Consider the following 27,802-nt stretch of genomic DNA (forward strand, 5'->3'; position numbering starts at 1 on the left):
ATATTTGTAGTGTAATAAACCTGTATATTTGTAGTGTAATAAACCTGTATATTTGTAGTGTAATAAACCTGTATATTTGTAGTGTAATAAACCTGTATATTTGTAGTGTAATGCTTGGTGCTGGTCTACTGGCAAAGAAAGCAGTAGAGCTGGGGTTAACTGTTAAACCATACATCAAGACCTCCCTGTCTCCTGGCTCAGGAGTGGTTACATACTATCTCAGGGAGTCAGGAGTTATTCCTCATCTTGAGGTGAGTACCCTAATATTTCTGTTCGTAATCTCGACCGGACAAACAAATTTTGAACTTGTTGTTTTAAATTATAAGCAGAAAGTTAGTTATCTCCAAAAAAATGTTTGTAAAAATGTTGTTTTCTTAGATCGTTATATTTTCTTCTAATTAATGTGAAAATGTAATTTTTTACTAAATTAAAATGACTGTAAGCGTTATTTCAAGTGTTCATGCAAAGATGGCAATGTACGATTCACAATTGTACCCTTGAAACCCTTATCAGATCAAAAATACGGAAATTATTGTCGTTTTTCTAGGTTTAAAAGGTTTTATTTCTTATACTTCACATATGTTTTCCTGCAGTAGAAATGCGCAAGTCTTTATTTGTAGGGACCCCACAGTTAAAAATATGTAGCTTACATGAATATAAACATTACTATCTTATTCCTTCTAGATCAGACAAATCTTTAAAGAGTACCTTTGTAAATCGAGCATTGCCATCTTTGCATGGAATAGTTTCTAAATTCAAAAACAGATGTTTAATCTCATTCTTGAAATCATTCAGGCACTTTAATAAGATCAAAATTTTTGAAAATCATAAAAAAAAATATTTTTAGACTCTTGGGTTTGGTGTTGTTGGATACGGATGCATGACGTGTATTGGAAATTCAGGAGGGATATCATTCATTCATTCATTCATTCATTCATTCATTCCTTAGCCTCGTGCAAAATCCCATTTATTACTTCAAATATATTATCATGCACAGTCCCATTTATTACTTCAAATATATTATCATGATGAAAACTAATGAATGTATTTGGATTAAATTATTTTGATGATGATAACTAATGAATGTATTGGGATTAAATTATGTGTATGATGAAAAATAATGAATGTATTTGGATTAAATTATGTTTATGATGAAAAATAATGAATGTATTTGCATTAAATTATGTTTTTGATGAAAACTTATGAATGTATTTGGATTAAATTATGTTTATGATGAAAACTAATGAATGTGTTGGGGTTGAATTATGTTTTTGATGAAAACTAATGAATGTATTGGGGTTAAATTATGTTTATAATGAAAACTAATGAATGTATTTGGATTAAATTATGTTTTTGATGAAAACTAATGAATGTATTGGGGTTAAATTATGTTTATAATGAAAACTAATGAATGTATTTGGATTAAATTTTGTTTTTGATGAAAACTAATGAATGTATTTGGATTAAATTATTTTTATGATGATAACTAATGAATGTATTTGGATCAAATTATATGTATGATGAAAAATAATGAATGTATTTGGATTAAATTATGTTTATAATAAAAACTAATAAATGTATTGGGGTTAAATTATGTTTTTGATGAAAACTAATGAATGTATTGGGATTAAATTATGTTTATAATAAAAAACAATGAATGTATTGGGATTAAATTATGTTTACGATGGAAACTAATGAATGTATTGGGTTTACAGGTCCTCTCCCTGAAACAGTAGTAGAAGCAGTCGATAAGGTAGTAAATAAAAGATGGAAAATATATAAATGTATAATTAAAAATAATTTGAAAGGAAAATCATTCAAGTGTGAAGATGTAAAGAAGTTTTTTTTCTAAAATATATGAAATTTAAACAACAGACTTTTAATTTCTATTTTAAAACACGACCTTTTTAGGTTTAAATTACTTTTAAAATGACTGTAAGCGTAATTTCATTTGGACCTTCATGCTAAGATGGCAATGTCCGATTCACAATAGTACCCTTTTGAGCTTTGTTTTATCAAGATATCAATGTTTATAATTTTAGAAATAAAACTTTTTAACTTTATTGACAAGATCAAGATTTCAAGGATACCGTTGTGAATCAGGCATGGCCATCTTTGCATGAAGGGTAACTTAAAATTACGCTTTTAAAGTCCCTTTAAATTCTAGATTTCTCTTCTAATATTGTTTGAATAAAGGGAGACTTAGTATGCTGCGGAGTTCTGAGTGGAAACAGAAACTTTGAGGGTCGAGTTCATCCAAATACCAGAGCTAACTACCTAGCTAGCCCTCTTCTTGTTATAGGTAGTATATATCCCAATACCAGAGCTAACTACCTAGCCAGCCCTCTTCTTGTTATAGGTAGTATATATCCCAATACCAGAGCTAACTACCTAGCCAGCCCTCTTCTTGTTATAGGTAGTATATATCCCAATACCAGAGCTAACTACCTAGCCAGCCCTCTTCTTGTTATAGGTAGTATATATCCCAATACCAGAGCTAACTACCTAGCCAGCCCTCTTCTTGTTATAGGTAGTATATATCCCAATACCAGAGCTAACTACCTAGCCAGCCCTCTTCTTGTTATAGGTAGTATATATCCCAATACCAGAGCTAACTACCTAGCCAGCCCTCTTCTTGTTATAGGTAGTATATATCCCAATACCAGAGCTAACTACCTAGCCAGCCCTCTTCTTGTTATAGGTAGTATATATCCCAATACCAGAGCTAACTACCTAGCCAGCCCTCTTCTTGTTATAGGTAGTATNAGGCACAATGATTGATTGATATTAATGTTAACTATTTAGCCTACGCTATTGCTGGCAGAGTTGATATTGATTTCATCCTAATTTCTGTATATAGGCACAATGATTGATTGATATTAATGTTAACTGTTTAGCCTACGCTATTGCTGGCAGAGTTAATATTGATTTCATCCTAATTCCTGTATATAGGCACAATGATTGATTGATATTAATGTTAACTATTTAGCCTACGCTATTGCTGGCAGAGTTAATATTGATTTCATCCTAATTCCTGTATAGAGGCACAATGATTGATTGATATTAATGTTAACCGGTTAGCCTACGCTATTGCTGGCAGAGTTGATATTGATTTCATCCTAATTCCTGTATAGAGGCACAATGATTGATTGATATTAATGTTAACTATTTAGCCTACGCTATTGCTGGCAGAGTTGATATTGATTTCATCCTAATTCCTGTATAGAGGCACAATGATTGATTGATATTAATGTTAACTATTTAGCCTACGCTATTGCTGGCAGAGTTGATATTGATTTCGAGAAGGAACCTTTAGCTCATGTTAATGGAAAGGTATCTATCTATCTATTTATATATCTGAACCTTTAGCTCATGTTAAGGGAAAGGTATCTATCTATCTATATATATATCCAATAATCTATCTATCTGTCAATCTATCTACGGTGATAGGCGATTATATCAATATAATGAAGACGACTTTCTATTTCAATTTTGATTTAGATCAAGCTTTCAAACAGCATGGATACACAAAAACATGGATACAAAGAAAAACTGACAATTAAATACCACCGTATACATTCATTTTTTATTTATCTCTATCTATCTATCTTTATGTCAACGTATCTACAGCAGGGGGCGGAAACGTCATGTGTATGTGTCTGTACCAAAAGAGTGTGTGTTAGTTTAAAGTACCAAAGGTTTTTACTGTAGGTATATAGAGTACATACGAATCTCGGTATTTGTACAGTCTAGGAGAATACATTTGTTTATTGTTAATTGTTTACTTAGAAAAATTTAATATACATGTAGTATATTATTTATATATTTAAGTCAACACCATAAAGCCAAATTTTCATGCAAAGATTATAATTTGATTAAAGTTTACAATAAATATAGTCGTTATTCAAGCTTAATTATAATTGACAACATTGTTCTGCAATTTCCTTGACTGTAATCATGTTGTGTGTCTGTACCAAAAGAGTGTGTGTTAATTTACCGTACTGGTCTGCAAAGCAGTGCGACTGGCTTTCTCATGCCAGACCAGCACCATTTCCTTTCCCTTTATTCCTATTCCCTGATCTACAGTCTACATATCATAAACATCCATTATTTCAAGCTTCTAACTTTATCTCCAGTAGCCATCTTTCTTTTCCATCTTTATATCTATTCCATTTATCTTTTATTATTACCCCGTTTATTCATCTTTTTAAATATTTATTTATTTAATATTTATGTCTATCTTTCTAATCATTTAATTGTTTCTTATCTTTTTTGCTCTCCGTTTACAGGTCGATATTGTTTTTAAACTCCATCTTTTTAATCATCGTTTATTCAATAGTTATCCTTCTCTCCTCCTATTCATCTATCTATCTATCTATCTATCTATCTATCTATCTATTCTATCTGTCTATCTATCCGTCGATCTATCCTTCCATCTAACTACCATTCTATCTATCTATCTATCTATTCTATCTATCTATCTATCCGTCGATCTATCCTTGCATCTAACTACCATTCTATCTATTAAATCAATACATCAATTTTATCAATGTATCCATCTATAAACCTAATATCTATATAGATATCTTAAAATATAGCTACAGGGTGTCCCAACCTAATAAAAATGGGAAATAAAAGAGATGAATCGTCTTCTATTTCCGATAGACAAAGAGTTGTTAAAATAAATTATAAGCTTTTGGAAATGTGGTCTGCCTTCTTTGTATTTTCAGAATTGACGGAGATTTTAAACATTATGAAGCTTTCGTTGTGATTTAATAAATTAGACTCTTAATATCTCCGTCAATTTTGAAGGTGCAAATATGGTAGACCACACTGTGGAAGTCCCAGGACTAGTTGTTTGGATTATTAACTGTCTTTACTAGAATACTAAATAAAATGTGTTAACGTAATAATACCACGTGGAGCAAAGACGATATATAAGTCTTCACTTAATTCCCATGTTTATTGGGACACCATGTATCTATCTATTTATTTATCCACTTATATATCTATTTATTTATTTATTTATCAATCTATCTAGGATGTATTCCTGCATGAGATCTGGCCTACTCGAGAGGAAATCCATGCAGTAGAGAGTAAATATGTTATTCCAGCAATGTTCCAGGTAAAATCTTTTGTGATCATCGGAACTATAATTCTCCCTGGTTCATGGGGACTAATATTCTAGTATTCATCGGAACTATTATTATCTAGATCATGGGGACTAATATTCCAGTATCCATCCGAACTATTATTATCTAGATCATGGGCACTAATATTCTAGAATTCATCGGAACTATTATTTTCTCTAGATCATGGAACTAATATTCTCATATTCATCTGGACTATTATTTTCTACAGATCATGGGGACTAATATTCTAGTATTCATCGGAACTATTATTTTCCGGATCATGGGCACTGATATTCTAGTATTCATCGGAACTATTATTATCTAGATCATGGGGACTAATATTCAAGTATTCATCGGAACTATTATTTTCTCTAGATCATGGGGACTAATATTCTAGTATTCATCGAAACTATTATTTTCCGGATCATGGAGACTAATATTCTAGTATTCATCGGAACTATAATTTTCTGGATCATGGAGACTAATATTCTAGTATTCATCGGAACTATAATTTTCTGAATCATGGAGACTAATATTCTAGTATTCATCGGAACTATAATTTTCTGGATCATGGAGACTAATATTCTAGTATTCATCGGAACTATAATTTTCTGGATCATGGAGACTAATATTCTCATATTCATCGGGACTATTATTTTCTGGATCATGGAGACTAATATTCTCATATTCATCAGAACTATTATTATCTAGATCATGGAGACTAATATTCTCATATTCATCGGAACTATTATTTTCTCTAGATCATGGGGACTAATATTCTCATATTCATCGGAACTATTATTTTCTGGATCATGGGGACTAATATTCTCATATTTATCGGAACTATTATTTTCTGGATCATGGAGACTAATATTCTCATATTCATCAGGACTATTATTTTCTGGATCATAGGGACTAATATTCTAGTATTCATCGGAACTATTATTTTATGGATCATATGCAACCTTTATAGGGAATGTAACCTTAATGAAAATGTAACTTACATAAAAAATATAGCATTTTTAAATGTATGGATTTTCAAGAAGTATAAAGTAAGATCTCTACATATTTAGGAAGTATACAGTAAGATCTCTATTTATTTAGGAAGTATACAGTAAGATCTCTGTATATTTAGGAAGTATACAATATGATCTCTATATTTAGGAAGTAAACAGTAAGATCTCTATATTTAGGAAGTATACAATAAGATATCTATATTTAGGAAGTATACAGTAAGATCTCTGTATATTTAGGAAATATACAATAAGATCTCTATATTTAGGAAGTATACAGTAAGATCTCTATATTTAGGAAGTATACAGTAAGATCTCTATATTTAGGAAGTATACAGTAAGATCTCTAAATTTAGGAAGTATACAGTAAGATCTCTATATTTAGGAAGTATACAGTAAGATCTCTATATTTAAGAAGTATACAGTAAGATCTCTGTATATTTAGGAAGTATGCAATAATATCTCTACATTTAGGAAGTATACAGTAGGATCTCTTTTTGTAGGAAGTATACAGTTAGATCTATATACTTAGGAAGTATTCAGTAAGATCTTTTTTTAGGAAGTATACAGAAATATCTCTATATTTATGAAGTATACAGTAAGATCTATACATTTAGGAAGTTTTTAGTAAGATCTCTATATTTAGGAGGTATACAGTAAGTTCCATATATTTAGGAAGTATACAGTAAGATATTTATATTCAGGAAGTATACAGTAAGATCTCTATATTTAGGAGGTATACATTAAGATCTATATACTTAGGAAGTATACAGTAAGATCTATATACTTAGGAACTTAGGAACTAGGAAGTTTACAGTAAGATCTCTATATTTAGGAAGTATACAGTAGGATCTCTATATTTAGGAAGTATACAATAGGATCTATATATTTAGGAAGTTTACAGTAGGATCTCTATATTTAGGAAGTATACAGTAGGATCTATATACTTAGGAAATATACAGTAAGATCTTTATAATTAGGAAGTATACAGTAAGATCTATATATTTAGGAAGAATACAGTAAGATCTATATACTTAGGAACTTAGGACCTAGGAAGTGTATAGTAAGATCTCTATATTTAGGAAGTATACAGTAAGATCTCTATATTTAGGAAGTATACAGTAAGATATCTACTGGGAATAATAACTGGAATAAACTATCTGCTCCTGAGAGTGAACTTTATCCCTGGGATGCTGCTTCAACTTATATCAAGAACCCTCCCTTCTTCCAAGGTTATTAAAGAGGCTCATCTCGTTTTCAAAAATGATTTGAGTTTATTTTTGATCACAAACAAAGATTGTTCACAAATTTGAAAGTAAGAAATGATTACAAATTCTAAAATTATAAATGTCGTCGTCCCCAGCATGACGGTTGATCTAGCCTACATTGCCTGCTGTATATTGGATTATATGATAGTGCACTGATGGCCTGACTTATTGGACATCTTTAGAAGTTTTCACTACCCTATGTCCTGTCCCAGTTAACAATATTAACAATATTCGAGACCGAATTTAAAGAATTTGAGCAGACTACCTACCAACCTACCTACCTACCTACCTACCTACCTACCTACCTACCTACCTACCTACATACCTACCTACCTACCTACCTACCTACCTATCTGTTCTATGTTAGGTATGACCCCTGATCTGCCTCCTAAGCAGCCTATACAGAACGCCTATGCACTTCTTCATCTTGGAGACTCTGTCACCACGGACCATATCTCCCCTGCTGGGAGTATTCCCAGGTAAAGGAGGAACTAAATCTTAGCATTCTAAAATATATTTTTGAAAGATTTTTTTTTTAAATTGATCCGAATAATAGATAAAATCTAAAACACAGAGTCTAAGAATAAAAAAATTGTTGGATACTGCAGATTAAATATTAGCTGCCTAATAGATAGATTAATATTGATGAATTAGTTAATCTTTAAGTTGATTGATTGAATTGTTGATTATTCATAAAATAATTAATTGGTTAACTGATTAATGAAATGATTTATTGATTGATAAAATGATTTATTGATTGATTAATGGATAATTGATTGATGGATGGATGAATTCATTGACGGTACATTGATTCATTAAATCAACAATAATAAAATTACTGATAAATTTATTAAATTTTTAACTGTTGATTAATTGATGATAGTTTAAGTAATTGATTAATTAAAACTTTTAATTGAATAATTAATTTATTGATTTATTGATTAGTTAGTTAGGAGACTTTATAGATAATTGATTGATTGATTGACTGCGCAGGAACTCCCCTGCTGCCCGGTATCTGGGCTCCAGGGGTCTGAACCCCAGAGATTTCAACTCCTTTGGATCCAGGCGCGGTAACGATGCCGTGATGGCCAGGTAGCATTTTTTACCCTTTTATTTTTTTCTCGTAATTTACTTTAAATTCTTAAGTTTACCTTCTTGGTCCTTTATCTGATGATATAAAACCTATATTATTATCTGATGATATAAAATCTATATTATTATCTGATGATATAAAACCTATATTATTATCTGATGATATAAAATCTATCTGAATTTTTGAGCTTTTTATCGTAAAAAGAAGAGAAATCAGATAAGCTTTCTGAATCATTATTTTATTTGTTTTTTCCTAATTTTATTGATTCCTTAACTGTATATTGGTGTCTAGTTCTTTAATCTAATTTTTTTTTTGACCTTTCAGATTTTTTTATATTTTCACCTTTTTTTTGATGTTTTTTTTGTAAATATATTGATTCATAACTTATTTTTTCGAAGTGTCTTCCTTTTACATTTTACAAATAAATTAGCTCTGTATATTTGTATTTTCACTCTTGGTTAACCAATTGTTTTGAATTATAACTTTTTGTAAACAATTACGATTTTTTTTTGGGACGAACAATATTTTTCGTGAACTTGGTTTCGTTTAGAGAAAAAAACGAACTTGGGTCGTTTTTAAAAAACCACCTTATTAAAATCGTTCGAACAAACTTGAAACAAAAACAAACGTATTTATTTCGGAAATCGTTTAGTGAGAAAACGAATGAAATAGAAAGTAAATTAACAAAAATTTAAAAAAAAGAACGAAATAAATTTTTTGAACTATTGAAATAAATGAACGAAATGGATCGTTCACGACACGAACGAAAGGAAAAAAGGCAAGCCATCTCTATTCTAAATTGTTGATTATTTTAGCTGTTAAAATGATATGTTTGGTTTGTTTAGAGGAACATTTGGTAATATTCGCCTTGTAAACAGATTCATTGGGAAGGCAGCTCCTAAGGAAAGAGAACTGAATACAAAACGTTATAAAAACTGTTAAGAAAATTACCTTAAAGGGACTCTGGACGTAATTTTANATGTGTGTTTAAAATTCCACGGGCAACGGCGGGCTCTTCAGCTAGTTACTGTATACATATATTACTTTATAGGAGTATGCTGCATCTAACAGTTCCTTAATAATACTGGCTGGAAAGGATTATGGCAGTGGTTCTTCTAGAGATTGGGCCGCCAAGGTAACATGATTTTTTAGTGTAAGCTGTAGTGTCCACAGTGTACACTCGTCTATCCTGAAGATTTGAAAAAATGAGTTTTATTTTTAAAAAATAGATGAAGAATGTCGATTACTGTAATTACTGTAAAACGATTGATTTATATTTTAACTTTGACACTTTTCTTATACAATTAGATACTGCTTTTAAAGTCACATTTGTCATCCTTAGGTTGGAACTTGTGTATTGTTGTATCGTAAATGCTTGATCTCAATATCCAATGTGAACACTTTTTTATTTGAGGATAAATTCTTGATCCCTTAATTAAAGTGATCCCTGCAGGGTATGATCATTAATTAATCCGTAGATCCGCATAACATGAATATCAATGCTTAAAACTATGATCTATAATACAACATTTCTTTCTTCTTAAATTATTTTAATTTTTGTTATTTTTGTTATTTTTCTTTATACAACTCACTCTAATGTTTTTATAATTAAGATACTTTTTAATAAGTTTTGCATTAGTGACCCTTGTTGCTATTAATAAAATGCTGTGTCCAAGGTTATAATGCAAGGAAAGTTAATTGCAGTTGCGTATATTCTGTGTACATATTGAAACCAGTTCTCTCTGGGCTGTGCTTATTAACAAGAATAGATGCATCAGTGTTCGTTTAGTATCCGAGGAGGTTAAAAGCATTAAATTTTACTTATTATGATAATTCACATAATAGTTTCCTTTGACCAGAATATTTCATTGATTTTTTATGTGAAAGATGGATCCCATGTCAGGCTTCGACATCTGTCTTGTGTTTACATTACCGCCCAGAGACAGTGCACTGCAGTACAAAAGATGCGTACACATCTGAAATAACTTTTCTTGCATTAGTACCTTGGCTATGTCTATTTGATCAATTGCTGAATTTGTGAATTTAATGTTGGTTAATGAACCTTCATGTTATTTATAGTCGTCGTTGGATATATTTTAAAACAACGAAGACGACTTTTCTATTTTAATTTTGATTTTGACCAAGCTTTTAAACAGCTGAGACACTAACATGTAAACAATGAGCAGTTGTCAATTAACAGCTTCTCTTTGTTCACATGTCTACATGTAAACAATGAGCAGATGTCAATTAACAGCTTCTCTTTGTACACATGTCTACATATAAACAATAAGCAGTTGTCAATTAACAGCTTCTCTTTGTACACATGTTTACATGTAAACAATGAGCAGTTGTTAATTAACATCTTCTCTTTGTTCACATGTTTACATATAAACTTCCAATTGAAAAACACGTTATGGATCAAAGCATTTTTGATCAAAAGTCGTCTTCACTGTATTGTCAAAAACGCAGACTACTGTATAATATACTGTAATAAGGGTCCTTTCTTGCTGGGGATCAAAGCTGTAATAGCTGAATCATACGAGAGAATTCACAGGTATTATTATTATTATTCTTGTTGTTATCATTGTTATTTTGATTATTTATTCATGTTTTTCTTGCTATTTTAAATTTTTTTTTAACCCATGCAGATTTTACAGATTTTGTTTTTCCTCAGAGTTTAAGTTTCTATGAAACTATGTTCAATGTCATTATATCAGAGGCAAATACTTCTGATTGAAAAAATAAAGAATAGTTTGAAAGATAGGGGACCAGAAGCCGAACTTAAAAAATTTAAAACTGCGTCGCTGATCCATCAAAAACCGTGTCCAATTGAATGTCGACTCAAATACAATTTCAAGTGGAATTAACCATGTTTGAACCGAGTCTTATATTTAAGCCAGGTCTCATATTTGAGCCGCGGCATAACTTCTTAAAATTCCACCTCAGGGGTGTCCATTACCTACGACTTTAGTTAACTCAGTGAGTTATGAAAACATTTAGAATTAAAAAGTTTTGAGCTTAGGTCCAACCTGGCTGGTATGGGAATAGTTCCTCTAGAATATGAGAAGGGACAATCAGCAGACTCATTGGGTCTTACAGGTAATAATAATAATAATAATATATTTCGACATTTAAATTATTTTTTTTTACAATTTTGTCGAGACTAAAAGAGGTCTGAGGCCGTTATAAACAAGTCATAATACTTAAAAATAGAACATAATGAAAATGGAAAAAGTTAGTCCCACTGATTACCCGCGTTTTGTCGTAAATTACGATTTTAACTATTTTTCCCAATAAAAGTCGATCCACTCAACTTACCGAGTTTCCCAATCAAAATTTGAGGCAAATGGGTTTAGGGGTTCCTGAGTTATGATCGTACAAACAGACACCCAAACAGAGATTACAACTTAATATATATAGATACTCACTTCATACTGAATTTTATTATTGACGTGCTGTAATGTTAAATTAGCTGTAAATTATAGCACCGTGCTATAAAATTAAATTAGCTGTATATTAAAGCACCGTGCCATAAAGTAATCATCGTACTATAATGTACAGCTAATTAAATTTTATAGCACGATGATTACTTTATAGCACGGTGCTATAATGTAAAATTAGCCATACATAATAGCACCGTGCCATAAAGTAATAATCGTACTATAATATTAAATTAGCTGTACATTATAGTAACGTGCCATAAAGTTTTGATTGCTTCCCGGATTTTCTCCAAAACATTTAGGATATTTACAAAATATTGTTTCAATTTAGATGATAATAACTATTTATAACACTGTTATTTTGATTCGCAGTATTATAAAGTTTTTGGACAGAATTTTGTCTTTATCGAGAAGGTTCAAGCCTTTTTAAATTTAATTTTGTCCCGAGCTTAAGCGAGGAATAAACTATAATTCAAAAAGGCGAGAACCTTCGAGCATGTCGTGCCAAAATAATAGTGTTATAGTATTATAGCTATTTCTAGATCAAATAAGCTTTGAAACAAAGCAGAAGTAAAAGTATAAAGTTGATTTCAATTTTATTTTCATTTTAATTCAATTGAAAAAAAAAACATTTTGGAAATATCCTAAATTTTTTGAGAACATCTGGGAACCAATAAAACTTTTTAGCACACGTGCTATAATGTACAGCTTATAGCACGATGATTACTTTATAGCACGTTCACGATGAAGTGAGTAAGAATGATAAAGTACACAATAGTTTCATGGAGTTAAAGAAATAACTAAAACTTATTATTTCTGCTTTGAAAAAGTTTATTTTATCTAGAAACAGTCATTGCATTAAGTATACAAACATTTCATACTATTGCCTGTAACACTTATTCTGGCACGACGTTTTCTAGCTTAAAGTTGAACCTTCTTGAAATATAGAAAATTTCTGTACGAAGTAATAATGTTTCAAATAGTTATTTTATCCTAAACACGATGGTTTGTTTCTTCTTTATCACATTAAACATTTTGATTTTTTTANACTCTACACTCTACACTCTACACTCTACACTCTACACTCTACACTCTACACTCTACACTCTACACTCTACACTCTACACTCTACACTCTACACTCTACACTCTACACTCTACACTCTACACTCTACACTCTACACTCTACACTCTACACTCTACACTCTACACTCTACACTCTACACTCTACACTCTACACTCTACACTCTACACTCTACACTCTACACTCTACACTCTACACTCTACACTCTACACTCTACACTCTACACTCTACACTCTACACTCTACACTCTACACTCTACACTCTACACTCTACACTCTACACTCTACACTCTACACTCTACACTCTACACTCTACACTCTACACTCTACACTCTACACTCTACACTCTACACTCTACACTCTACACTCTACACTCTACACTCTACACTCTACACTCTACACTCTACACTCTACACTCTACACTCTACACTCTACACTCTACACTCTACACTCTACACTCTACACTCTACACTCTACACTCTACACTCTACACTCTACACTCTACACTCTACACTCTACACTCTACACTCTACACTCTACACTCTACACTCTACACTCTACACTCTACACTCTACACTCTACACTCTACACTCTACACTCTACACTCTACACTCTACACTCTACACTCTACACTCTACACTCTACACTCTACACTCTACACTCTACACTCTACACTCTACACTCTACACTCTACACTCTACACTCTACACTCTACACTCTACACTCTACACTCTACACTCTTCACTCTTCACTCTTCACTCTTCACTCATCACGTAAACTAATCTAAATCGGTTCTAACTCTTAACTCTTTCTTTTTTCTCATTGGTCCAACATCAAACTGGTCATTTGAACCGATTTTAATTATTTTCATCCGCTCACAAGTATCCAGCACAAAGAAATTGAGTCTTTGCCACAAACTCGGATTTTCTCATCTCTTTCTCTTTGCAACACAATGTCGTAGACCTTAAATATGAATTCTGATAGTTTAGATAATCTAAGTTTGAAATATCATAGGTTTACACGATCAGGTAACCAGGTTGCAATATATACAGAGATCGGAAAATTTGAGTTTGTGGCAAAGACTCAATTTCTTTCTTTTCACATTATTACATTTCAAATAAAAATGATGATAAAAAGAAGTTTAAACAGCGAATATCAAGAACAATATGGCATAAATACGTTTTTTTTTTACTTTTATATCTTTTCTTGTATTTTTAAGGTTTGATACTGAGCCTGAGTTAACCTACTACCGCCATGGTGGAATATTGAACTACATGGTCCGTAAACTGGCCGGGGTTGCTAACTGAGATTCCCGCATTTTCTCAGTTCCGCCATTTTTCTTTTTGAAAAATCCGCGGAAATATTATAACTTAAGCACAGTTGTTCTTGTAATTAGGAAACAATAATTCAAAAATTGAAAATTACAAAGCATTTATTTTGATATGTTTTATACTTGTTATTAATATTTTGATCGTATTTTCAATTTAAACAGTGATTTGAACATTGTGATTCCAGTTCTTATATTTGTAGAATTATTGCCATATAACTTTACGAATTTGATACTTTTTAAAGGAATTGTTCTCATACTTCAGAAAACTTATATTACTCCCATTTTTAGGTTTAAAAGTGCGTACAAGTTGTCTTATTGGTTGGTTCAATGTTCGGAAATATTTGAAAAATTGCACGAAATTTCCCTTAAACTGGTTTTTTAAGACCCATATGCACTTCTTTGTGTACAGATTGAAAGGTGGTCAAGAATGTTTGCACTTTGTGTACAGAATAAAATAGAGTCGATAATTTTGAAATGGGCCAAACCTAGATAAAATTATTTTATCATTTGAGTAAATTATTTGTTCTACACCGCATGGTCCATGGTCCATGATCAGGTTAGTGATGGTGTACCCTAGCCATACCAGGAAGCTGTTGGACAATCTATACCTTCATTTGATTCAAATTTATTTGCTTAAAATTATTAAACTCTTTTACAGTTGATGCCCTTGTCTTGAAAACCTTATATTTTCATCTTCAGAATGCACTGGCAACCTATATACACTATTATTATTAATTGACTTGTAATCAGGGAAAATATATTTTCATACAAAGATTATACTTTTATTAACCTTGTACACTGTACAGATCAGACACAGGAAAATTAAAAATACAATTCCGATTTTTTAGCCAACCGTTGTTGCACTAATTGCTTTTAATATCATTTTGAAACTATAATTTATTTAAGATAATATTTATTAAATTACAAATTTACCGCTAAAATATCACATTTATTTTAAATCACTACAATTTAAGGATATGTTTTACGTTATGTTTCGAAAAGGAAATGCAACATTCTCATTAGAAATTTAATTATTTTAAGTAAGTCGTGTCGGATTCACGATGAGGACCCTCTAGACTAATGATAAATTAAAAATAATAAACATGTTGTCATTTTTCATATCTTGTCGCTTTTCCAGAGAATAAAAATAAATTTTCATACTGGAAAAACAGGGTGTCTCAAAAACATGGAAATTCAGTGATGAATTGGATATCTTCATTGTTATGATTAGCATTGTAATATCTAATTTCAAAAGCCATAATAGTATTATGTCTGCTAGAGTTTATTTTATAAAAAGTGTAAAAGACTGTAAAGATGTGTCTATAATGTCTCCGCAAGATGAACAGTGAAGACAGACAAGTTTACTCTGATTGTATACTGCAATTTTCTTGTTTTACTAAGTACAACCGTATGCAGTCAAAACATAAACAAACAAAATGTGAACATAGCAGACGAAACTCTTACAGATTACAGCTTTCTCAGTAGGTATCACTATACTGAATCAAAGAATTATTATGGGTCTCACAATTTGGTGTAAAATTGTCTTAGATAAATGCAGTCTAAACAGGGAGGGTTATCGATAAATAGATTATTCATCAAGATATAAAATTTTTGATATTGAAGATTGTAAATGTCTGCCTACAGTTCTTGTATAAAACGTGCTGGGTCGACTTTCCACCGGGTAGTCATAGACTGGTCGGTACGACTGAGCTAATCTACGGTACAACTTAACGGAAAAATTCTTGTACCATGCGACATAGTCAAGGATTAGATTATTCTGTATGAATGTCAGATTCATCGGATACATCTTCGTCATCATCATCTTCCTCGTCTTCTTCAACATCTTCTTCCACCTCATCAGCTTCATCACTTGATGCCTAGAATCACAAAGGATGAGACTTCAGAGATGGAATTAATATCGTTTTTTTTAACATATGCTGCCCTGCATTTAAAAACGAGCTTTTTTCTTTATCGAACCATTTCATAAACCAATAAATTGAAGACAGGCGACCAAATCGTAATATCTTAAGATGTGAGGTCGTCTTTATCGTCTCATCCTTGGTTGGGAACCCTGTACTTTTGATCTTTAAAACAGTTTATCTGTTTGTTTATTTGTTTGTTTGTAAGTCCGATTTTATCTCAAGAACTTCTTCACTGATTTGCCCCACATAAAATTATTCTATTACTATGGTTTGCAGTGCTGTAAAATTGATTATATGATTTTCTCCTTTCTAGACATTTTCCCACAGAAGACTTCTTTGTTACTTTGCAATACATGTCATTTTGACCAAATCTTGGCTAAATAAGAAATTCTGAAAAAAAAGGTTTCCTCACAGATATGTATTGATGATAAGCACCGTTGTAAAGTCAGTTTTAAACATTTTTTTCGGCGTTTAGGAGGCCCCAACAGAAACAGATGTTTATCCCTTTTCAAAAAAGTCTGCTCAATAAGCTTGTTTTTTCACATTATGCACAAATTTACTCGGACCAAAAATATAAACCAAAATTTGTTTTCAAACGATAAAATCGTAAATTTGTAAAATTTGTAAAATTGTTCTGAAAAATCGGATTTAACCATGGAATCGACATTTCTTTTAACCCTTGAATGTTTTCAAACGATGTTTACTCACAGTGCATTTAAGCTTGCTCGGGGGGGGGGATTCTTCAAATCACCTGGGAAGAATAATCTTTTTCTTCATCTTCTTCTTCTTCTTCTTCTTCTGGTTTTTTAGAAGCAGTATTGGAAGTAGCAGCAGCTGCATTAGCTGCAAGCCGTTTCAAAACAGAACTCTTCTTCCTACAATAAGTATTTTTTTAAAGAAGCTGAAACATCAAGGTTCAATTTTTCATTTTTAACCGAAGTATAAATTTCCGAGTCATTTTTACAGAAAAACCACTCTTGAAAATAATAAATTCAAAGAAAGAAAAGGATGGATTACTTTTTCATTCTTTATCAGTCAAAGCTTTAAGGGAATCGGACATGACACTTTATAAATATAGATGGAGAGTCTATTGAAATTATGTCAACAAACAAGAAACAGAAAATATCTAATTTATTCCTGAACCTTGCAAGAGGATATATTTTCAACATTAGCTGATTTTCAAACTTTTATTTTTTTCAATTGGGCCTTAAAATGCATTATTTATATTGACATTACAATATAGTAAAAAAATCGATTGTAAGTGGACAAATTATTATAGAATTTCAGAGTACTTTGCCCCCCCCCTCCCCCTCCCGTTACAGCTCTATAGGCTAATAATAATGCTGAAATATATATATTTATATATATGTTAGCTATAGCTGGCCAAACGGCTGGACCAAATTGACTGAATTTTTTTAGGTAACCCATGGGTACCCTGGAGGAACATAATATGGTAAAAAGAAGTCAAATTATGAAAGAATTTCAAAAGGCTCCTTAAATCTCTATAGTCTAATATAGTAAACACAAATCAGCTGTGGGAATGATTGAAATCAGCTGATGTTACTGTGAAGTGCGAACACAGGTAAAGTTGACCGGAATTTAGAATAGAACAGTTGAGATTGAAATGTTTACAAATATATAAATATAGATTTAGAATATTTAGTGATAACACTGCACTCATTGTGAAAGAGAGTTCACCAAAACAGTTCTAAGATAACAATGATGAAAGGCTTGAGAAAAGTTTTTAATTCTCACAATTTTCTCCACTTTTCTGTCCTGTAAATCCGCAATTCGCTTGTTTGGAGATTGAAAAAAATTAATTTTCAGATAAAAAACATGGATATCTCTTTCATTCTTGATTAGACACAGATTTTAAGAGTACCATTGTGAATCTGACATGCCACTCTGTACATGGAGGTTTACTTGAAATAACGTCTGCACTCTGCAGGCCCTTTAAAGAATCAGAATCATGAATTCCTTTAAACGATGGAGTGAAAACCAGTATGCTGTTGAAGAGCTTTGTTTGTATCTTCAAGAGAAAGACATTTCCGCTCTCTGTTGTGTTAGTAAAGCTTGGAGAAAAGCTTTAAACATCAATCCTGTCTGGGCCAGGATAGTCACTGCCAGAGGAATCTTTAATCAATCTTTAATATCCAGAGTTAACGAGGATCTTGGAGATTCTAGAGTTAAAGATGATCCTGGAGATTACAGAGTTAAAGAGGATCTTGGAGATTCCAGAGTTTCAGAGAATCCTGGAGATTCCAGAGTTAACGAGGATCTTGGAGATTACAGAGTTAATGGGGATCTTGGAGATTCTAGGGTGTCAGAGAAGCCTGGGGATTCCAGAGTTAAAGAGGATCTTGGAGATTCCAGAGTTTCAGAGAATCCTGGAGATTCCAGAGTTAACGAGGATCTTGGAGATTCCAGAGTTAAAGATGATCCTGGAGATTACAAAGTCACTGAGTTTTCTGGAGATCTCAAAAGTTTTGAGGATCCTGGAGATTCCAGAGTTACTAAGGATTCTAGAGATAACAGAGGTTCTGATAATCCTGGAGATTACAGAGGTGCTGATGATCCTGGAGATTCCAGAGTTAACGAGGATCTTGGAGATTCCAGAGTTACAGAGGATACTGGAGATTACAGAGTTACTAAGGATTCCAGAGATAACAGAGGTTCTGATAATCCTGGAGATTACAGAGGTGCTGAGGATCCTGGAGATTCCAGAGTTAACGAGGATCTTGGAGATTCCAGAGTTAAAAATGATCCTGGAGATTACATAGTTACTGAGAATCCTGGAGATTACGGAGGTTCTGAGGATCCTGGAGATTACATAGATTCTGAGAATTCACAAAGCTTGGAGCCCTCTTGTTATTGGGCCAGGGTTCTACAGTATAGCGCAAAACTTAGGCATCGGTGGAGAAATGGAGAAGGAGTTAAAACTTCTTTTTTAATTCCAGAATGTGTCAAATCATCCAAAATTGCTTGCTTTGATGCAGACCCTGATTTCCTGGCTGTAGGGACAGAAACTGGATATTTACTTGTCTTCAGTACAAAATCAAAACAATTGCAGTACACCAACATTGTCAAACAATCAAAAATTGAGAAGTTGTATGTGAGGCATTCAAAAATAGTTGCCGTGCAGTTCGGCTTGATTCAAGTTTATAATATCTCTTCTGAGCTGAACTTTATATTTTGTAAATCCATTGAATCCCAAACTCAAAGATCAGAAAACTCTCTTGATCCGTTCCACGTTCCAAAAGTTAGCATTCAGCAGATGCGAAGCAGATATGGAAGAAATGGAGACGTTGACATATCCAAACTAGATCTAACTGTATCTGCCATAGGAGATCAGACATTGGGTTTAGTCAAGTCTGGAGAAACTTCATTTTATGTCTACAGTTTGGAAACTGGAGACTGTATGAGCAGAGTTGAATCTGAGAAAGATGAAAAGATATTGAAAATTGAACTTGTTCATGTTCCAGGGATTTAATGAATTGCGAGAAGTCGTTGAACTACATGAAGATGGTTTAATCCATATAGATTCTAGTAGAATAGAAGGCAATATAGAATTTTTAGACTCTTAGTACAGCTGTATTCTGACGTCATAGGTGTCAATTCAGTTTTTGTGTCTGACAAAATTATTAATATTAGTGATGATATTAGAATAAAGTGCTTATCTTACAGTAAAATAAGTGCAATTTTTTGAGTTATTTATTTTCTGTTTTTACACTTTTTTATTTAATCTTGCAAAACATTTCAACTGATATCAGAAAATTTCGTTTTCCTTGTTATATTTCAAACTTGTGAAGTCGTGTATAATTGATCCATTTTTCTGTTGCCACCTACTGAACTTGATAATCTATTTGGTTTAACCATGTATCTTTGGAATAACTTTAAGTTCTTAAATTTTTAACTGTCCTTGTGAATAAGAGTCGAGGTTTGTTCCAGCCAATAGATGAATGAATCTGATATTTGCGCCGCTCTGATTGGTTGAAAACGTCAGGTAATTTATCTGCGTCAGCAGACTTCAAATAGGTGCTATACAAAATCCTGAATTTTAAATCGTTGATTCGTGATTTGAACCAGTGAGCACTTGAGAAGCAGTTGAACCAATGGTTATAGGTAGTTCAGCAACCACTCTCCAATTCATTAAATTCGGTCCAAGGATCTGAGGATCTACTATATGCAGCAGTTGAGGATACAAATCATCACCTATCTGGAATCATGTTTGATATAAAACAGAAATGCAAAGTGTGGAAAATTGATCTTCATGCATATTTCAACTATAAACTATTTGCTATGTCGACTCAAAGAGGTTTATTGATGTTTGGAAGAAATGACACAGATTCTTATCCATATACATGGACATGGAAATCCTGGTCCTATCAGGGTATATCCGAGTATAGTTATGAGTTTGAGACAGAATATGACATGTATCTAGCAGACTGTAACAAGGATGCTGTAATAACTCCTCAAGAAATGACATATTTATTTGCTGGAGATTCAACTCTAGTATTTACCCATAGAACCCATCGAGGGATTTCAACGCTAGCCTACAGTTGGCCGGGACAATCTACCAAGCTCTGGAAGATCAGTAATAAGTCAGGAATTAGATCCGAGGCAAGTGTTCCTTTATGTGGCTCTGATATGGCTGGACTTGTAGTTATAGGTAGGGCTGGGCACGTTCTTGATTTAAAATAGACCTTCTTGATTGTTTGATAAGAAAAGAGTTTTAGCCAAATCGTTTTCTCCTTTCTTCGTTCTTTCCAAGAGAACTCTAAGCTGGGAACTTTTTTTGGATACGCATAATCCCGATTAATTGATCTTGATATTCACTATGGGCACTTTTACTTTGAGGATCTGTCATCATTTAAGTTATTTCTCCCTTGATCAAAGCTACCTTCAACTCCTGACTGGGTACGATTACCGTGCGAGATAACTAAAAAGAATTTAACTAATCTGCAGATTAACATTGAGATCCAACATTGATCTTGATATTAACAATGCACGAGTTCCCAGCTCTGAAGTAAGAAGTTTTATGTTGGGAATCTCGGCACTGTAAATGTAATGTTAAGTGACCTTCCATTTCCATCCCTGATTCACTATGGTACTCTTCAAAGCTTTGACTGATCAAGGATGTTGTAGCATATATCCGTATTAATCTACTCAAACGTTTTTAATTGTTAAACACTTTGCACTTTGTTTGCAATATTTAAGAAAAATCAATTATAGTTCCTTTTCAGAAGTATCAGAAAATGAAAAATTTACATTTGACTGTTTGAAATCCGCTTTTAACGTACAAAAGACTATATTAAAAAGAGCCGCAGACACTAGTAACGGATCAGCATGGCAGTTCAGAAGTTCCCACGAAACATGATAGTTAGTATAGTTTAGAATGTCTTCTTCCAGAATTTTTTACGTTTTTTAATGACAATAATAAAAATATTATATAGGAGTCAGCAAAAGATTTGTTTACAAAATAAACCTTTAATATTTAATACAGTGTATGGAAGACAATATTCAAAACTATTTACTAACTGTCATGTTTCATGGGACACCCTGTAGATTACAAGTTACAACGGGTTTTAGAACGATTCAGCAGCTATCTAACATATTTACACACTGAGCATCTCTACTCGATAAACAATCAAAGGTTTAAAACCAACCAAAATCGTTTTTTTTCATTGGCCCTAACTCCTTAAGTCTAGCCAAAGATCTCGCAGCTATGATTGGGTCTTAAAAAAGGGTCTAAGGAATTACGACCAGAGCCGAAGCTTTTCAATCATCGGCCCAGCCATTTAAAGATTTTTAGTTTTAAAGATTGTTAACAACGCCCAGCTCTAATCCTAGGCCAAGGAGATTCCAGATTAGATTTAAGAGATTTAAAAACTAGCAGGCTGGTCACACAAATAGACCTTGATGGACCCTTCACCAACCTCTGGGCGAACGATCTCAAGATTGTAGCGATCAATAAAGATCTCAGCGCTGATCATCCTGTTTCAATTATTTCGTTTGAATAAATTTCTTTTATGTTGTTTTACTTGCTTAATCAGTCAATTTCATCCTTAAAGGGAGTGTTCACGAAAAATGCAAGGGGGAATAGGCCGAAAACAAATATCGCTAATAATTTTACTTTTATCTCCCTTTAAATCAACCCAGAACTGGTCTCTTTTTGTAATTATCAATATTTATTCAAAATATTTAACCATTTAACCATTTTGTGACAGGAAGTATTTCGTAATAGAAAAAGCTTTGTGGTGGATAAATTGTGCAAAGAAACAGTTCGCGAGCAAATATTTGGCAAGGAAACATTTTGCAAGGAAACAATTTCCAAGAAATTTTGCAAGGAAACATTTTGCGAGAAAAATTTTGCTATGAAAAACTATTTGTCGGTTTAGACCAAAATAATGTTGTTGAACTTTTCTCCCCTTGGAATCAAAATACCCATAGATAAAGATAGATTGAGCATAAGACGACATTTTTCATCTTGAAAGATATTTTTGTACAGAGATGTTTTAAAGATATTCCTATTATATAGATTAACTAGGTCGGTTGTGAACATTGGCTGTTCTTATGTCATTGAGTACTTGTGGTGTACATGAGTTCTGTAGAGAGAAATTTAAGTTAGTTTAGTCCTTCTCATGTCCTTCTTCAGTTCTCGTCAATATGAAATATTGCTCAGTGAAATATTGTTGTTCAAATAGTTTCTTTCCCGAAGTTATTTTACACTCTAATATGAAATCCATTAAAACACCAAACCACCCCGCTTATCATTGAATTTACTTTGACCCCTAGAAGTATGAGTTCGCGGACTGTACGATTCTTGGTGATTTTTCGTACATAACCTATCTATGTTTATTTATTTATCTATGAAAATACCTTTCCGTGATGTTCGTAGCTCCAGCTCCAGCATTGAAAGACACGTTGAATCTTGAAATATCTACTCCACCACTCAACAAATTTTTTCCTCCTGGATATGTTTTATTTAAAAAAAGATATATTTTTGTTGTTACAGAAAAAAGGCACAAAAATATTGAAACATTTTCTATTTTTATTGATTAACTTTTTAAAATTTTTGTTTTCATTCAATTTCAAATAGAAGATATAAAATATCTTTTACCTTTTAAATCTGATTTTGCTGAAGTTTTTCCAAAAAGTTTTTCGTTTCCTTTATTTGAATCTCTCTGTTCCGGAGGATTGACAGTAGTAGATTTGGATCGGGTTTTTTGAAGGTTTGCTGATTTTTTGGGACTTGGTGATTTTGGCGAAAGAGATGGTCTAGGAGAAGGTCTAGGAGAAGGTCTAGGAGATGGTCTAGGAGAAGGTCTAGGAGATGGTCTAGGAGATGGAGAAGCAATAATTTCCTCCCTAAATTGTTAAATCTCAGATATTGTAGACTGTTGGACTCAAGTTAGCAATTGTGCAGTGTACACACACCCATTTCACTTAATAAGTGATTAAATAAGTTGCTGTTCACTTTATAACAACATTAAATGCTTAAAAGGACTGTAAAGGAAAAATGAAAGGGGGTATAGGCTGAAAGCTAATCACTTTAGCTCTTGATCGCGACCCATGAAAGTTATATCTGATGTTCTTGTAGTTATATAGCACAAATATGTGAAGTACACCTGCAGTATGGAAACAGTACAACAAAATGGCCGTTTTACATTTTTTAGAGTAAATTCCACTCTAATATATATTCTATTCTCTTTGTCTACACAACTAGCTGCATTCTCAGCTCAACTACCATGTCTAGTCAGACACTCCCTTTAAATGGACATTAGACGTGGGTTTTCTTTGAATTTGAAGCTTGCACATGAACAATTATAATGCCCTGCAATATTTTGAGATTACATCGTTGTTGTATATTTACCCAGTTCTGCTTCCGTTATATTTTCCGTCAAATATTCTTCTTTCCTTTTCTTTGTTTGGTTTGGTTTGGCATGTTTGTTTGGTTTGGTTTGGTATTCTCGTCTTGACAATATGTCAGAAAGTCCGGCTGAAGAATCACATCTGCAATAGGATTTTAAAGTAAGAGTGAAACTATTTGACACTTTTTTCAAATCCACCTTGCAGTAATTCTAAAGCTTTCTTTGATACAATGAAACCCTTAAAAACGAATACATGGAAAGAATTCATCAAATGTTGTATTCTTCACTTTCTGATAATGGAATGTTGCAGATATTTAGTTTTTTAAACTAAATGATTATATGGAACTCTTTAAAACTGTTCCTGCATATTCATGGCTATTTATTTATTTTCGCAAATACTGAGATTTACGTAAAATAGTATAAAACCAATTGAAAAATTGTCAAGACGACATTTGATAAATTCTTCCTATGTATTCGTTATTAAGGGTTTCACTGTACATTTTTAAAAAAGATTTTATAATTTTTTGTTTTATAATATATATAAAAAAATTTCGTCAAAATAAATTAAGATGGACATCAAAATATCCGTCTGTAAACATATGTCAGACTTTCGAAAAAAATACTTATTTAACCATTATTAAAACAACTTTTGAACTATCGGCAAACGGTCAAATGGATGCTGTTCAGCGGTTTAAGACTTATCTTCTACTACCCATGTTAACATGTCTTGATAAAATTGAAAAATCGACCTTCCCTTTTTAAAATCATTAATTTTTAAAATTTTTTCTTTTACAAACAGTGTATCCTATATACCTTGATTTTTCTATTCCCAGTTCCTCTTTCAGTTTGGTTATCAGGGATTCTGTTTCATGTTTGTTCAGATCAAACTCTTCATTATTCATCTCGTAGCTAAACAAATACAAACATAGATTTTTAACTCAATTCATTAATTTTGCTGAATAAACTTGCTCAATGCAAATTATTTTATACTAGCTGAAGAGCCCGGCGTTGCCCTTGGAAAAAAAAATTTGAGAAAAAAAAGTTTGAACATTTTTTTAAGCCTTTGTCACCCCCCGGCTTCCTAGGAGTATCCACAAACAAATTCAGCCCATTCTGTCCAGTCGTTTGGCCGGCCAGAGGGAACATGTTTACGAATGTCTTGTTTTATTATATAGATACGTGTAAAAGGTCAATTTAGTGATTGGGACATTTCGAGACCTCCATTTTTAAAAGATCAATTGTTACTAACTATGCTTGCCTGTAGCTTGGCTAAGCCCCCTAGAATTATTAAATGTCGGCCAATACTTCATGCAAAAACAGGCTGAATCGACAACAGCGGCTGGTATATACAAATAAACGCATATAAAGTCGTCTTCCTCTTTCAGAGTGTTCTGGTTATCACTGTTATATAAGAGTGGCCGGTACTAGTAAATCCATGTACTAGTTTGTATCATGCAACATGTACCTGAGTACGGCCCTGAGCCCCTTCTCCGTATAGATGCCTCTGGGGGGAATAGGCTGATAACANAAATACGAATAAGAAAGTATAATCCGCGAAATATTTTGCCAGAAAAAACCCCCTAATATATGTACGCAAAAAAGGAGCAATTTAACTATATTAATTTTTTCATTTTTTTCAAAGAACCACGGCATTTACCTTGAGTCTTCTTGACTGCGAAAATTTAGTTTCACATTTCCACCTCCAGGGGGATTGGTACCACGTGACTTGTTGGTAAAATGGCGTCGAAGAGCCCGTTGGAGATTGTAGGATTTATCAGGATTGTCAGGAGTTGGTTCCCTGAAATTCAAAATAATGTAGAGTTTGATCTGAAGAAAAATGAAACAGAATCTCTGATCACAAAACTAAAAGAGGAATCAAGGTCAAGGGCGTATACAAGGGGGGGGGGAAGGGGGATAGCGCCCCTACCTAGAGCTATAACAATTTTCAAATCTGAAACTGAAGAGTGAAGAGTATTAAAAAAATTAATTTGTTTTTTTTCTGCTATGTTTTGTTTGATGGAGAGATAAAGTATTCCTTGGTAATTGGACTGTTGTATGTATACCTTTAAAGTATCCAAGAAGCCAAATGTTTTGATTTTACAGTTCAAATTTTGCCCCGTCCCTAGAAGCTCTTTCGCGCATATTTTTCCCCTTCTAGATTTATTTCTGTATCCACCCTTGATCAAGGTATAAGATACCGGATGCTTAAAGGGATTTTAAGCATAATTTCAAGTGATCCTCCATACAAAGATGGCTATGCCCGATTTACAACGGCACCCTTAACAGCTTTGTCTGATTAAGTATGTTTATTCATTTTCGGCTTCTCTGCAAAATTGACTTGCACATTATCTTGATTACAAAAAGAACGGAGATATTCACAGAAATAAACTCTCTTCAAGTCAGAAAATCAAGTTATCTTCTAAATTTTTGAACAGATTAAGGGTTTAAAGGGCAAGTTCGCGAAAAATGAAAGGGGGTATAGGCTTACGGCGAAAAATAAGCGCTTTTGATCGCTACTAATCTTACTTCTATCTGTTGATAATTGATAAAAACGACTCATACCGAAGAACGTAGAGTCCATTCGAATACAGAAAGTTGCAACATTCAACTGGGACGGATCGTAAAAAATTCAATTTAATTCCAAACAAATCATTAATATATTGCAACCAATACTCATCTATAATTTTTCGACGCATTGGTATATAGTTAATATTTCATAATATTTTTTATTTTTAATGATCTGATAGTTACATAAATGTATTCACAGTGGAATAGAAACATGAGAACACATGTATTCACTGTGGAATGAAAACATGGGAACACATGTATTCACTGTGGAATGAAAACATGGGAACACATGTATTCACTGTGGAATGGAAACATGGGAACACATGTATTCACTGTGGAATGGAAACTGGGAACAAATTCACTGCGGAATGGGAACATGGGAACACATGTATTCACTGTGGAATGGAAACTGGGAACACATGTATTCACTGCGGAATGGAAACATGGGAACACATGTATTCACTGCGGAATGGAAACATGGGAACACATGTATTCACTCTGGAATGGAAACTGGGAACACATGTATTCACTGTGGAATGGAAACATGGGAACACATGTATTCACTGTGGAATGAAAACATGGGAACACATGTATTGACTGTGGAATGGAAACTGGGAACACATGTATTCACTGTGGAATGGAAACATGGGAACACATGTATTCATTGTGGAATGGAAACATGGGAACGCATGTATTAACTGTGGAATGGAAACATGGGAACGCATGTATTCACTGTGGAATGGAAACTGGGAACACATGTATTCTCTGTGGAATGGAAACATGGGAGCACATGTATTCACTATGGAATGGAAACATGGGAACACATGTATTCACTGTGGAATGGAAACATGGGAAACACATGTATTCACTGTGGAATGGAAACATGGGAACACATGTATTCACTGTGGAATGGAAACATGGGAACACATGTTTTCACTGTGGAATGGAAACATGGGAACACATGTATTCACTTTGGAATGGAAACTGGGAACACATGCATTCACTGTGGAATGGAAACATGGGAACAGATGTATTCACTGTGGAATGGAAACTGGGAACACATATATTCACTATGGAATGGAA

At 32.9% G+C, this 27,802-nt stretch overlaps 3 protein-coding genes across 3 annotated transcripts in view; 2 read left to right on the forward strand and 1 right to left on the reverse strand.

Moving 5' to 3' along the window:
• Positions 1-15,133, forward strand: part of LOC111705168 (cytoplasmic aconitate hydratase) — a 23,759-nt gene extending 8,626 nt beyond the window's left edge. The window contains exons 17-31 of the mRNA XM_023477630.1: positions 107-251; positions 848-905; positions 1,716-1,753; positions 2,197-2,758; positions 3,266-3,333; positions 5,042-5,125; positions 7,257-7,377; positions 7,781-7,892; positions 8,407-8,505; positions 9,352-9,431; positions 9,465-9,487; positions 9,558-9,641; positions 11,002-11,060; positions 11,529-11,605; positions 14,217-15,133. Of these exons, the coding sequence (XP_023333398.1) occupies positions 107-251; positions 848-905; positions 1,716-1,753; positions 2,197-2,758; positions 3,266-3,333; positions 5,042-5,125; positions 7,257-7,377; positions 7,781-7,892; positions 8,407-8,505; positions 9,352-9,431; positions 9,465-9,487; positions 9,558-9,641; positions 11,002-11,060; positions 11,529-11,605; positions 14,217-14,335 (1,729 nt within the window). The 3' untranslated portion in view covers positions 14,336-15,133. The remainder of the gene's footprint in view (positions 1-106; positions 252-847; positions 906-1,715; positions 1,754-2,196; positions 2,759-3,265; positions 3,334-5,041; positions 5,126-7,256; positions 7,378-7,780; positions 7,893-8,406; positions 8,506-9,351; positions 9,432-9,464; positions 9,488-9,557; positions 9,642-11,001; positions 11,061-11,528; positions 11,606-14,216) is intronic.
• Positions 15,134-15,805: 672 nt separating this feature from the next.
• On the reverse strand, positions 15,806-26,732 carry LOC111705169 (clumping factor B). The gene is made up of 9 exons (XM_023477631.1): positions 26,714-26,732; positions 25,852-25,949; positions 25,617-25,669; positions 24,965-25,060; positions 24,135-24,293; positions 23,401-23,648; positions 23,160-23,250; positions 17,032-17,155; positions 15,806-16,235 (listed from the first exon to the last, which is right to left on the reverse strand). The coding sequence occupies exons 1-9, from the start codon at positions 26,730-26,732 to the stop codon at positions 16,131-16,133; spliced, it is 993 nt and encodes a 330-aa protein (XP_023333399.1). The 3' UTR covers positions 15,806-16,130.
• Positions 17,783-22,317, forward strand: LOC111705183 (uncharacterized). The gene is made up of 3 exons (XM_023477649.1): positions 17,783-19,762; positions 20,446-20,949; positions 22,131-22,317. The coding sequence occupies exons 1-3, from the start codon at positions 18,250-18,252 to the stop codon at positions 22,298-22,300; spliced, it is 2,187 nt and encodes a 728-aa protein (XP_023333417.1). The 5' UTR covers positions 17,783-18,249; the 3' UTR covers positions 22,301-22,317.
• Positions 26,733-27,802: the final 1,070 nt, after the last annotated feature.

This window comes from Eurytemora carolleeae, unplaced genomic scaffold (assembly GCF_000591075.1).
Source record: "Eurytemora carolleeae unplaced genomic scaffold, Eaff_2.0 scaffold564, whole genome shotgun sequence".
In the NCBI taxonomy this organism is placed as follows: domain Eukaryota; kingdom Metazoa; phylum Arthropoda; class Copepoda; order Calanoida; family Temoridae; genus Eurytemora; species Eurytemora carolleeae.